Raw genomic sequence first — 13,727 nt, 5'->3', positions numbered from 1 at the left:
AATGACATTACATACTGGCCTTTGAGCATCAAAAGGAGCTTTAGGAACATCGTGATATTATTTTGTTTATTTGAATTTTTCTAGGAATTGAGTAAAGGTTTTCAATTTTTTTTTTATCATGAATTTGGATCCCTTTCATATATATATATATATATATATATATATATATATATATATATATATATATATATATATATTTATATATATATATGTATATATATATATATATATTGCATATTTAGATGTGTATTTTCGTATTCATATAAACCATATATTATACTCCTAATATATGGATTCTCTCTCCCTCGGAATCAGAGACCCAAGGGGGAATCAATAGGGCTTATATATATACTGTATATATATATATGTATATATATATATATATATATAAATATATATATATATATATATATATATATATATATATATAAAAAAATTGCACATTTAGATGTGTTTTTCGTATTCATATAAACCATATATTATACTCCTAATATATGGATTCTCTCTCCCTCGGGATCAGAGACCCAAGGGGGAATCAATAGGGCTTATATATATACTGTATGTATATATATATATATATATATATATATATATATATATAAATTGCACATTTAGATGTGTTTTTCGTATTCATATAAACCATATATTATACTCCTAATATATGGATTCTCTCTCCCTCGGGATCAAAGACCCAAGGGGGAATCAATAGGGCTTATATATATATATATATATATATATATATATATATATATATATATATATATATATATATATATATATATATATATGCAGTCAGTCAAGGGTATGACCTTTATGTGATTATTATAATTTACTACGAAAGTTACAAATAGTCAAAGTTTCTTAGCAATTATGAAAAAAAAAAAAAAAAACAAGGAATATTGTCTATGACACACGTATTGCAATTCCTATAAGTTCATGGTATACCCCTGTTAATATTTTTAATTTGATACGTGAATCATATAAGATAATTATAAGTTTTTATCAAAAGCACATTAGAAATGTAGATATTGGATATGAAACTTTCCTTTTCATATAGTGCATCTTTAAATCTTAAGAAAAAGGTTACTAGCGTTAATTTCATAACTAGCAATTCGTGAACAGATCGTTGGCGATCTTATGTAATTCAAGGGGAGAACAATCGTTTCCTAACAGTCATCCCGAATGGGGCTTTCCCATTGGCTTAGACGATGTTGAGAACCTCCCCAAAATGTTCCTGAAAACTGGATTTTTCCAGAATTTTGATTTCAATAAGACCTCACTGATGCCATCTATTTGATAATTTTGTCATTCATCGATAAAACTATTGTCGTCTCTATTGACATTACAGTAAAAAAAATATTTTTATATGTATTGGGATAAAGTTGATAAAAAGGAATCAATGTCCATAATTAAAATGTTTAACCATGACGTATCTTCAAAGAAATTAAACTTCTAAGAGGGAAATTCTCAATTACGTTCTGCTAAAACTAGATGGGCGGGGTTGGCGGGCTCCAGAATGGCCAACAAATTAATTGCGTTGCCTATTTTTAATAGAGAAATAAACAATCATTTGGGTCGTTCATCAAAAGAACAAATAAATATAGTTATCGAATATCATTTTACTATCTTAATAGAAATCTTACTAAGAATATTTTAAGTCGTTCTCCATTATTTTCAAATTTCGAAAGGTTGGCATCCATTAATTCTTAGAGGACAGGGACGTAAACAATAGATTCTTTTAACTTTTGAAATGACAGAATATCGAAGAAAAAAAAGCAATAAGTGATTGCTTAGTCAATACAGCTATAAGCAGAATGTAGTAAAAAGTGTGAAGATAATTCAGCAATGAGTATGAGGATCAGGGCATGTAATTAATCATAAACCTTTTATCCTAAAGGAACTGTCAGCAGACGATGCAATATCATAACGATTTTATTGTCAGAAAAAAAGGTTTTGATCTACTATAAAGGTTGTATTTTATTTAGTGTATTCACAAACTATTTCAGTATTATGTGAAAGCTGAGTAAAACTATGATATTAGATAATAAAATAATGAAAGCTCGTAAATGAAAGGCCAAGAGCAGCCAACAACAGAATAAATATAGTATTACTTATTGTGCCAAATATTATAACTTTTTTGATCATGTGTAAAACTAAGGTTACTAGAGTACAAATTTAATTTCTATCTTTAGAATGATATTGTAAGAATTAAGGTTTTGTCTTTCTTAACATATTTACTCGAAGGTCTTGAGGTGGCAATCCTGATCCTGATGCCATAGGAAACTCCTCTTTTAAATGTTTAAATGTAACGTTTATTCTTATAATTTTCCAACGTGGTGCGAACCACATCTTATAATTAAAAACGTGATGACAGCCATTATGACCTTTGTTAAAAGTTTGTCAAATATTAAGTATCAATAACTATTATTAATGTTTGCAGAAGTTGGTGGAAGTAGCGAGTCATTTCAAGTAAAACAAAAACTATTCTTATATTACTCTTAGAGCACCGTTAAAAATTATTCAGTTGAATATTTATTAGTTTTCTAATAATAATATACTTTTCTTCAAATCTTCAAGCATAATTGCGAATGATTAGGCTCTGTATTTCGACATTTTAGATGTAATTTTCGACAACAGATCTGGTAACATTGAGTAAGGATGAACTCAAGTCGTAGAGGTCTCAGAGTGTCCTGCCTAGAAGAATTGGATAGCCAATATTATTTTAAACAAATAAATAATAATTAGGGATGAAATGCCAGGGTTATAATTCATATATCTAAAATTTAGTACTTCAACCTTATCAACTAGCTATTGTTGAGGTCTATTTACTTCAATTTAACTTTTATTAATTTGATTTATATTATCACAGTTAGCAGGCTGTATACTATGTCGAGCAAAATTGTGAACCATATTCTAGATTTTGTTTTTACGAAGTTCTACAAAATTATTTTTTGCTTAGTTGTATGTAATAGAATAATGTTATGAAATTGATTAATAGTTTTCATTCAAAATATCATACATAAGATTCTGTGACCTCTATGAGGTCCGAGTATCTTTCTGATTCTGAGTTTCAGACTCAATAACATTTGACAAAAGAATACTAAGGTATATTATTTCATTATTAGTTTAGACAAGGGAGAGAGAGAGAGAGAGAGAGAGAGAGAGAGAGAGAGAGAGAGAGAGAGAGAGAGAGAGAGAGATTTTGAGTTAAGCAGTAACCTGACGCCTAATCGTCTCTCTGCCGAAAAATTTCCTACGTCTAATTGGTCACGCCAAATCAACGACGGCAAATGGGTTACGGTCGACGTTTCATTCCCCATAATCTACCTAGAAGGCTTGTCAACTTCGCTCCGAAATTCTCAGCACACGTAGCCTAATTCAACCATATCCAACACGCACTTATGCACTGCTTGGATCAAATTCTTTCGAGGTCATTGTATTGTACCTTCTGCAGCAGTACTCGCCGTTGCCAGCCGCCCGTATAGCAACGCTTTTTCAGCTCTCTCAACAACCGTTGGGGGACCTAAGGGCTTCGCTCACCCTCGGGAAAATGACCAGTATTACTCGCCTGCAACCTGCCGCACACGGCTCTCCTCGTGATGTGAACCCACTTCATGACTTTCAAACCTCCATCAACGCCTCCACTCGTGACGAAGAGGACATCTATTCAACTTCAACCGAAGCTGACATGAATGCCGTAGGACACGCCTATGAATGCCGTAGGACACACGCCTATGAATGCCGTAGGCCTATGAATGCTGTAGGCCTATGAATGCCGTAGGACACACGCCTATGAATGCCGTAGGACACACTCGCCTATGAATGCCGTAGGACACACTCGCCTATGAATGCCGTAGGACACGCCTATGAATACTGTAGGACACACACGCCTATGAATGCTGTAGGACACACTCGCCTACCCCGTGACGAGCCGGAGCGGCAACACAGCCAACCATCATCCACCACTCGCTCGCACCCCAACCAATGACTTCTACAGCCACTCACTGCCGCTAATCGGTGCAGTTTTTACTACTACCTCTCCAGATTCAGGGCACCTATTTAACATGTTCAGTATGTCATTTTTAGAGGGGGAGCCATGTACCAACCGTGTGTCACACAATTGTACATAATTCCTTTTGTATATATTATGCTTGTATCTGCGCTCTTCCCTCGCACTAAAAAGAACCTGAATGATCATGTCTCTGGTTTTGCTCTGTGACATTGTCTGTCTCTCGAACAGGTTATGTCCTGTTGCCTTGAGGTTTTGTATATAAAGGAGAGTGGTCCTTAATAAACAACTCAGTTGATTGCATCCTGCCTTTGAGTTCACAACCTTCTCCCTGCTTCGTCACAGTACCACACGCGTTTCACCCATTCTAGTACACTGTACCGGTTTTGCTTTTCATCTTATCACTCGTTCTTCCCTGCACTGTTAATAAACCAACTTGTATAAACCTGATAGCTCATTGTTTGAATTACACTGTCTGTTTTGGAGGACATCATAAACCAGAAAAACCTCTAAGCATGGCAGAGGCATATGATAAGTATCTTCACCACCATCTTCCACGAAATGTTGGTGTTTATTGTGATCATCATTTACATAGGTATTGTGCATAAGCTAGTATAGAGGGTTACTGATCACAATTGACAAGGATACAACAAGTGGGGTATGTGATGTATCTCATTCAATTCAACATCAATGAGATCTCCCAAACCACCACTAATCGATTCTTCAAGATTAGACCATTCTTCAGTGCTGTGACCATAGAATTTCTGAAGATGGCCGAGTCTCGAACACAGTCTGTTGAAAAGATTGCATGAGTGGGCTGTTAGGTTATAACAGAGAGGCGAGAGAAGTGTAACTAAACATTATTAAACAGACAACCAACCTATATACAAGTACTTGCAAGCAAGTATCACAGAAATTCAAACCAACTACTGCATGAAAAGGAAAGTTTAAACAGGTTCTGTTATCGGTGGGGGGTGGGAATTGGGTAGATATACATTAAAAAGGAAATACTATTACATTGTACGAGCGTGTGTGAATCACGTGCTGTTCATGGCTTTCCCCTAAAAAAGACATCCATTTGAAATAGGGTGCCCTGCTCTTGAGAGGTACACTGTAGGAGGGTCATCTTGCAGGAGATATGCAGGTTTAAGGCTATCGATGTAGACTCGCTCGTCTTTGCCACGAATGTTAACTAAGAAAGCCTTTGTTGTGTGACGGATCATGGGAAAGGACCTGTGTGAGAGGGCGTTAGCAGTGGCATGCTAGTGTAGTTGCGCAGAAAAAGTTGCTATTCCTTATGTAACTCTATCAGTATGTGTTGGTTCGCTTGGGGCTTGCAAGTGTGGCTGCATGGAGCAAATTTTCCCACAACTTGAAATAGATGTTAGAGATGGTCGGAGGAGGATGCCAACGGAAAATATTCGGCTGGGACAACAAACTTGTTGCCATACACCATTTCAGCTGCATAGACACCCAGTGCGTTTTTAGGAGTAATTGTTTAATCCAGGAGGATACAGGGAACAAGAGTAAATCTGTTGGAGTCATTGCATCGGCATATCAAAGCTGCTTTGAGGGTGCAATGAAAATGTTCAACCTCTTCATTGCCTGCAAGGTTGTAAAAGGGTTATATGACATAGAGTGATGTCCAGGATATTTGCTAATGATGTCCACAATTGAGAAGTGAAAGTGGTACCCCTATCAGAAGTAATATGCTCAGGGATATTAAATCTCGCCATCCACCTTGAGAGTAACGCAGACGTTGGGATTTCAATGGGAATGGGCTCAGCCTAATGAGTGGAGCGGTCAGTGACGGTAAACAGGTAACGATGTCCTTGTGATGTGGGTAGGGGATCTACAAGGTCGACGTGGATGTGGGCAAAATGACAGTGAGATTGAGGGAAGGTGCCCACTCCTGAATCCATGTGTCTATATACTTTTGAAGTTTGAAGTACAGGTACGGACTTAATACTTAGCATCATTAGTAATGCCTTGACTAAGGAACTTCGTCTTCAGTAGCTGTGCAGTAGATCGGCGCGATGGATGTTAAAGGGCATGAATGGAATCAAACACTTGGCGTCACATGGGGGCAGGTATCCATGGTCATTATCTATCTGTACTGATTTCACAGAGGAGGGTGGTGTTGTAGTCATCGAGGACGTCTTCCCAATGAAGAGATGTACAGGATACCTTATATATTTGGTACTTGGGATCTTTTCATTTGGCTTCTGCCAAGGTATTGTAATCCAATCCCAAGTGAATTGTGGCCAATGTGTTTCTTGACAGAGAATCGGCAACGAGATTAGTTTTCCAAGGGATGTATTGAAGGTTGTAATTGTATTCAGACACAGCGGAGAGATTTTTGCATTTTTGGGTGGACCAGGGGGACACATACCGGATATTGCCTTGGATAGTTTCCTACTGAAGAAGGCCATTGGGCGGAGCGAGGCGTTGATCTCCTACTCGAATGCTGCACCAATAGTGACGTCGCGGGCATCGTTAGGGAGAAGAAGAGGGGCCTGTAGCATGGGAAAAATAAGAGCAGCAGCGGTTAATAGGGCATTCTTTGCTTTGCAGAAAGCCGCTTCTTGAAGGGACCCCACTTCAGGTATTTTGGGTTGCCCTTGAGAAAGGTGTAGGGGGGCAAAGTGTCGGCAATGGCTGTCAGGAACCGGTAATAATATTTCATCATGCCCAAGAATTCTTGCAGTGCTTTGACGTTGAGGGCATGTGGAATTACTAAATGACTGCTAACTTCTCATGGAGGGGGTGGACTCCTTTAGGTGTGATGCATTACCCTAAGAAGGACACTGTTGGCACCAGAGGTACAACTGGTATACCAAACTACAAGCCCGTTCTGTTGCAGGTGGTCGAGCACGATGTGTAGGTGATTGAGATGTTCTTCTTTCGAGGAGGAGAACACAAGTATGTCATCCATAAAACATATGCAGAAGGGGAGGTCCCCTAAGATGCCATCCATGAGGCGATGAAAAGTAGCCAAAACATGAGTAATTGAAGATGTATTTACCAAAAGGAGTGATGATGGCAGTTTCGCGGATATCTTCTGGGTTCATAGACACCTGATAATACCCCTTCAGGATGTCAAGCGTGGAGAAAACCTTTGCTTTGTGAAGTATGAGGTAACATTGGCGATGTTTCAGAGGGAGCTAGTGATCTAGTTCTTTCTGCATCTACAGATGCCTGTAATCCCCACTCGGGCACAGGGAGCCCTTTTTCTTCAGGATGATGTGTAAGGGCAATAACCATGAAGTTGAGGCCTTTTTGGCAAAGGCCCATTTCTTCCATTTCATCGAATGTTTGTTTAGCAGCTGCCAAACCATCCGGTTCCAGGTGCCTGAATCTGGTGAACACTGGGGGCCCTGTTGTCTTGATATGGTGATAAATACCGTGTTTGGCGGAAACCGTGGGTGTTCGGGGAAGTGGGTACGATGTGAGGAGGTGGGCGTAGGCACCCGTGGGTGCTCTGAGCTGATGTGGAGAGCGAATTTAGAGGGAACGGTGCTAAGAGGTAGTGTCGACAAGTAACAGTCTGTGTTCGAGTTCCGCTCAAACTCATTAGTTCCTTTGGTCGCTGCAACCTCACCATCCTTGTGAGGTAAGGATGGGGTGTTTGAGGGAGCCTATAGGTCTGGCTGCTGAGTAATCAGCAGTCATTGCCTGGCCCTCCTTGGTCCTAGCTTGGGTGGAGAGGGAGCTTAGGCGCTGATCATATGTAAATGATATGGTTAGTCTTTAGGGCATTGTCCTGATTGATAGGGTAATGTCAATATCCCTTGCCTCTGCCATTCATGAGGGAGCCTTTAAACCTTTAAATCAACAGCTGCTAAAGGAGTGGCCTTGGGTGCAAATATGCCAGCTTAAGAAGAATAGAGTATACATACATCTATGAATAATACATGATAAGCGCTGCAGATGACTACTTTTTGGCCTCAGTTTAAACAGCCTTCGGTGTAATTGTCTTACTATTATTTATATTCACATTAAAAATTTACAAATATACCTTAACCTACTTCTGGGTTATATGAATTCCTTAAAATAGAAGACAAACCGAAATTTTATATATAAAAAAAGACTGGGAAGTTTTAACCTTAATTTTGGAAGAATTGTGCTTCACATAAATATCAGTTATGCCAACGTTATTATTATTATTATTATTATTATTATTATTATTATTATTATTATTATTATTATTATTACTAGCTGAGCAACAACCCTAGCTGGAAAAGCAGGATGCTATAAGCCCAAGTGTTTCAAAAGGGAAAAATGGCAGGAATAACGTATGAAATTGATGCACTTTAAAATCCAATCAAGGAGTTAAATAGTATTGTTCTTACTTTAGAAACTCTACCGAAATAAACTCACCAATATTTGTAACTTTATATGTATGCATAGATATATGTGTATGTGGGAGTGTTTGTGTCTAACTTTGTATTTCTGTGCATGTGTTTGAGGTCGTAGGCTTACAAGATAGACAAGTCCTTATAATCAACTGCTAATCTGTTGACCTAAACAGAGAATTATGTACCTGATTGTCGAGGACATTGGCATTCTCAATCAGACATTAAGCCTCATCTCAAAGGCAGATTGTAGACACGTTCCCAAATAGTGCAAGGAGTACATTGTATATATATATATATATATATATATATATATATATATATATATATATATATATATATACTGTATAAGTATATATATATATATATATATATATATATATATATATACAACAACAAAAACAACAACAACAACAATTCATGTCTGGGGTTTGGTCAGTTTTCATCACCACGCCGGGCAGTGCGGATTACTGACAATTGGAGATTTTTGTAAGATCAATCACAGCATACCAACCTAGTAGGAGTGACCCTGAGTAGTACAACTTTGCTGATCATGGAAATATGCAAACACTTTCTCCACGTTTAGGTATGGCCGTTGAGAAAGGGATATATATATATATATATATATATATATATATATATATATATATATATATTTATTATATACTTCATGTCATCGGCCGTTATAATAACAATGCAGAAAAAAGACGCCATACATGTTTTCTCCACTTGCGTCTGTTTATGGTCTTACCATGCCAGTTTATACTCGCAAATTTTCTTAGTTCGTCATTCCATTTTCTTCTCTTGCTTTCTCTGCTTCGTTTGCAATCTCTAGTGACCCATTCTCTTATTCCTAATGTCCATATATTATTTGTCACTCATAATATGTCCTGCCCATTTTCATTTTTTTTTTTCTACATATTGTTAGAATATTTTCTGCTTTAGTTTTCTGTCGTATCCATGTTGATCTTTTTCTATCTTGTAGTGCTATTCCCTTCGTTATTCTTTCCCTTGCTCTTTGAGTTATAACTAGCTTCAAATTTCTGATGCATAAGTTAATACTGGTAGGACCATCTGATTAAATAATTATCTTTTTAGCAATAGTGGCATTTCACTTTTCATAATTTCATTTTGTTTACCAAAAGCTCTCCATCCTATGCTTATCCTTCTTTTATTTTTGGTTTCATGTTCTGGGGAAACATTGTCATCCTGTCCTAAGTACATATATTCATTAAAAGTCTCTAGATATTCGTCCATAATCGTTGTTTTTTGTCTGTGCATTTTCATTGAATATTATCTTAGTTTTACTCATATTCATTTTCGGTCCTACATAGTGCTTTTTCTATTAAAAAAGATTATTATCGTAGTTTTCAATTCCTCTCATGATTCAGTGGATAGAAATACGTTATTTGCATATCTTTATTTGTTAAGGTATTTCCCATTAATGTTAATTTCTACATTTCTCAAATCTAAATTCATAAAACTTTCCAGGCTGCTTCAGTAGAAAACCACAATAACTTGCATCAGTTGTGTGCCGTATCAGTACAGGAGTAACTGTGTTATATGACGCTGGAAGAAATTTCAGTGAAACATCATTGATGAATTTAATGAATTTTACAATATCTTGAACGAGTTTTCCGAGAGTTAAACACCCACGATTGACCAGGGACCATTTAATTAAATTGGCAGGAGACGCAACATCAATATTCGTACAGATTCCGTCTGCTAGATTTAATGATTTCTTCAAGAGATCTTCAAATTCCAATATAAAATGTCAATTTTTCCTTGAAATTCGTTTTTATTGCGACCTAATTTAATGAATGATAGATTTTCTAACCTTAATTCATTACGACAATTCCAATTGTGACTGTATTTTGTAGTAATGTAGTTCCAGCTCTGAAGTAATGAATATGTTTTTCGTTGTCTCATTGATACTTGAAAAAGTGTCTATTATAGATGAAAAGGAGAAGGTAACTTTCAAATTGTCTGCCTTGTGCACTTTTTCAATATGTATATATTCCAATTTACTGTGCACTAATAGATATAGGTAGTGTAGTTGGACTATACAACACACACATTATATATATATATAAATATATATATATATATATATATATATATATATATGCATAAATATATATATATATATATATATATATATATATATATATATATATATATATATATATCTGTATGGACATGAGTCATGATGTGCCAAGGAAACACTATCCAACAGATTTTGTAGATTTGAGAACAAAGCCCTCAGAAGAATACTGGGAGTTGATGGCTGGAGAGGATTGTAAATGAAACTATAAGAGAGATTAGTCAAGTGCCAAACTCTTAATTGGGCTCCACAAGGCACTAGAAGAGTTTGAAGACCCAGGTCTACATGGCTAAGGACTATGAAGCGTGAAGTAGGACAAGAAGAATGGAGAAGTTTTGATTTAAAAGCTCAAGATAGAGACGACTGGCTAAATCTAACCGAGGCCCTTTGTGTCAATAGGCGTAGGAGGAGATGATGATGATGATATGAGGATATATATATATATATATATATATATATATATATATATATATATATATATATATATATGTACAGTATATATATATATATATATATATATATATATATATATATATATATATATATATATATATATATATATGTATATATATACACATATATATTGCACGGGGCGTACAGAAAGTCTTTCACTAATTGAGAAAATTACTAATTTTAAGATTCACGTTTGTATGACTGTTAAACGTTCAAATTCTGTTGAAATATTACTAGAGTCTCTTTTGTTTGCCCACACATGCCACTGTGCTCATTCTATCCCCTAGCGGAGTCAATAATCGCAGAAAGGGTGTCATTACAGGGGAAAGTTCTGTGTGCGTTAGGTACCCTGAAAAAAATCACCTCTTATTATTCAACATAAGTTCAAAAATGGGTATCAACGAGATCCATCATATGTTAAAAGCATTAAAAACTAGTGTGAAAAGGTCATAGACACTGGAAGTGTTGCAGATCTTAAGAGAAACAGTAGACCCACTGTTAATGATACATGCGTTGATGCTGTACCGCACATGTTTCATATACGCTCGTACATTGTAAGGGTATTTCTGTTTTTTGTACAGTATATATCGTTCCCCCTCGCTCTGATAACAACTTGTTCTAGCCTGTCTGTTCATGAATGATTTTGTTTGAAGTTTTGTGACGTTCTTGCTTGGAACGGCTTGTATATAAACCCATGATCCGTTGGAATAAAGTTAGTTGTATTCACCTCGCGTCAGTTATCATCTAACGGCATGTACCACACGTGTTTTACGTACGCTCGTACAATGCTGCGCGTGACACCTTTCATCGCACTTCTAGTAAATCAGTTTGTCGTGCCGATCAAACTATGGATGCCTCGGAACACAGTGCACAAAGTGTTGCTCAAACGCCTACGCCTGCACTCATATAAGGTTCACTTTGTTCAAGAATTAAAGCCAAATGACAGACCCCAACATGGTACATTTTTCATTCTGATGAAGCTACCTTTCATACATGTGGCAAAGTTAATAGGCATAATGTAGGTATTTGGGGATTAACATTTACACATGTTTTGATTGAACATGAACAAAACAGCTCCAAATAAATGCTTGGTAGGGTTTAATGCATGCCAGGATTATTGGACCTTTGTACCATGCTAGACCAACCAAATCTGCAATTTTTTTTACAAGGAAATATTGCTGCACCTCAATCAGAAGAATTTTAGCCAAAGGTACGGTTTCAGCTAGATAGGGAGCCTCCATATTGGGGTTTCCATATTGGGGTTTGGTTTTTGTAACATTCTGGATATAGGCTACCCCAACTGCAAGATTGGGAGATATGGCTCAACAAAATAGCCACCACGTTCACCAGAAAAAACCCCGCTAGGATTTTTTCTTATGGGGTTATACCAATGATAAAGTGTACAATAAACTAGTACTTATTGTTGAGACCTTATAGGCAAGGATAGTATCAGCTCTAGTAACAGTGTGAATTGAGATGTGGAAGAATATCTGGCGTGAGATAGAATTTCGCTTAGACTCTGGGGAACTAGTAGAGCACATGATGAAATTTAGGTGTAATGTAGAAAAACCTTAGTCGCTGTTGTTTAAAATGAAGAAAACCTTATATATATATATATATATATATATATATATATATATATATATATATATATATATATATATATATATATATATATAATGGAACTTTCATGGGCCTATCTAAGAAGCACACGGACACCACACACACAATATATATATATATATATATATATATATATATATATATATATATATATATATATATATATATATATATATATATATATAAAACATATGCGTGCATATCTACTTGCTTTTAGTGATAGATATTTAAAATTTCTTACTAATAATGAAAAAAACTAAGAACATCTTCCATGTCATACCTATTGCATTTTCTATAAGTAATTGGTATACCCCTATTAATGCTATTGATTTGACAAGTGAATCTTATAAGATGCTTAAAGTTATTATAAAATATTAAACCCTTTTTTTAATTCTATTAATCTTTTCATCTTAACAAAAAGGTAACTCATGTTGATTTCTTAACTAGCAATTCGTGAACATGTTGTTGGCCCTTTTATGTAATTCAAGGAGCGAACAAGAGTTTTCCAATAGTTATCCAGAATGGAGCTTTCCTATTGGCTAAGGCGATGTCGAGAACCTCCCCAAAATGTTCCTCGAAACTGGATTTTTTCCAGTATTTTGATTTCAATAAGACCTCATTCATGCCATCTATTGGATCATTTTGTCATTCACCGAAAAAACTATTGTCATTTTCATTTGCGTTACGATAAAAATTCTCCTTTATATATATTGGGATAAACTTAATAATCTGGAGAGAATATCCATAATTTGAAATGTGTAACCATGATGTTTCTTCAAAGAAATTAAAAAATCTTGTAGAGAAATTCTCGATTACGTTCTGGTAAAATTAGATGGGCGGGGTCGGAGGACTCCAAGATTGCCAACAAATTTAGTGCGTGATTGTATTTTGAATAGAGTAATAAACAGTTATTCGAATCGTTTATCACAATAACAAATATATTTCTTATATGAATATCATTTTACCATATTAATATAGGTCTCCCTATTAATATATTAACTCGATTCTCCCTATTTTCAAAGTCAAAAGGTTGGCAGCCATTAATCTTTAGTGAACAGGGATGTAAACAATAGGTTCTTTTAATATTTAAAATGACAGAATATAATAGGAAAAAAAGCAATGAGCGATTGCTCAGTCAATGCAGCTTTGAGATAAGTATAGTAGAAGGTTTGAAAACAATTCA

At 35.7% G+C, this 13,727-nt stretch overlaps 1 protein-coding gene across 1 annotated transcript in view; it reads right to left on the bottom strand.

Moving 5' to 3' along the window:
* Positions 1-7,108: 7,108 nt before the first annotated feature.
* LOC137658034 (uncharacterized) overlaps positions 7,109-13,727 on the bottom strand; it is a 58,224-nt gene continuing 51,605 nt past the window's right edge. Inside the window, exon 3 of the mRNA XM_068392750.1 lies at positions 7,109-7,495. Within this exon, the coding sequence (XP_068248851.1) occupies positions 7,109-7,495 (387 nt within the window). The remainder of the gene's footprint in view (positions 7,496-13,727) is intronic.

The sequence above is a fragment of the Palaemon carinicauda genome, chromosome 18 (genome assembly GCF_036898095.1).
Source record: "Palaemon carinicauda isolate YSFRI2023 chromosome 18, ASM3689809v2, whole genome shotgun sequence".
NCBI lineage: Eukaryota > Metazoa > Arthropoda > Malacostraca > Decapoda > Palaemonidae > Palaemon > Palaemon carinicauda.
The sequence above is the reverse complement of the archived record's forward strand: the minus strand, read 5'-3'. Positions and strand labels throughout refer to the sequence as shown.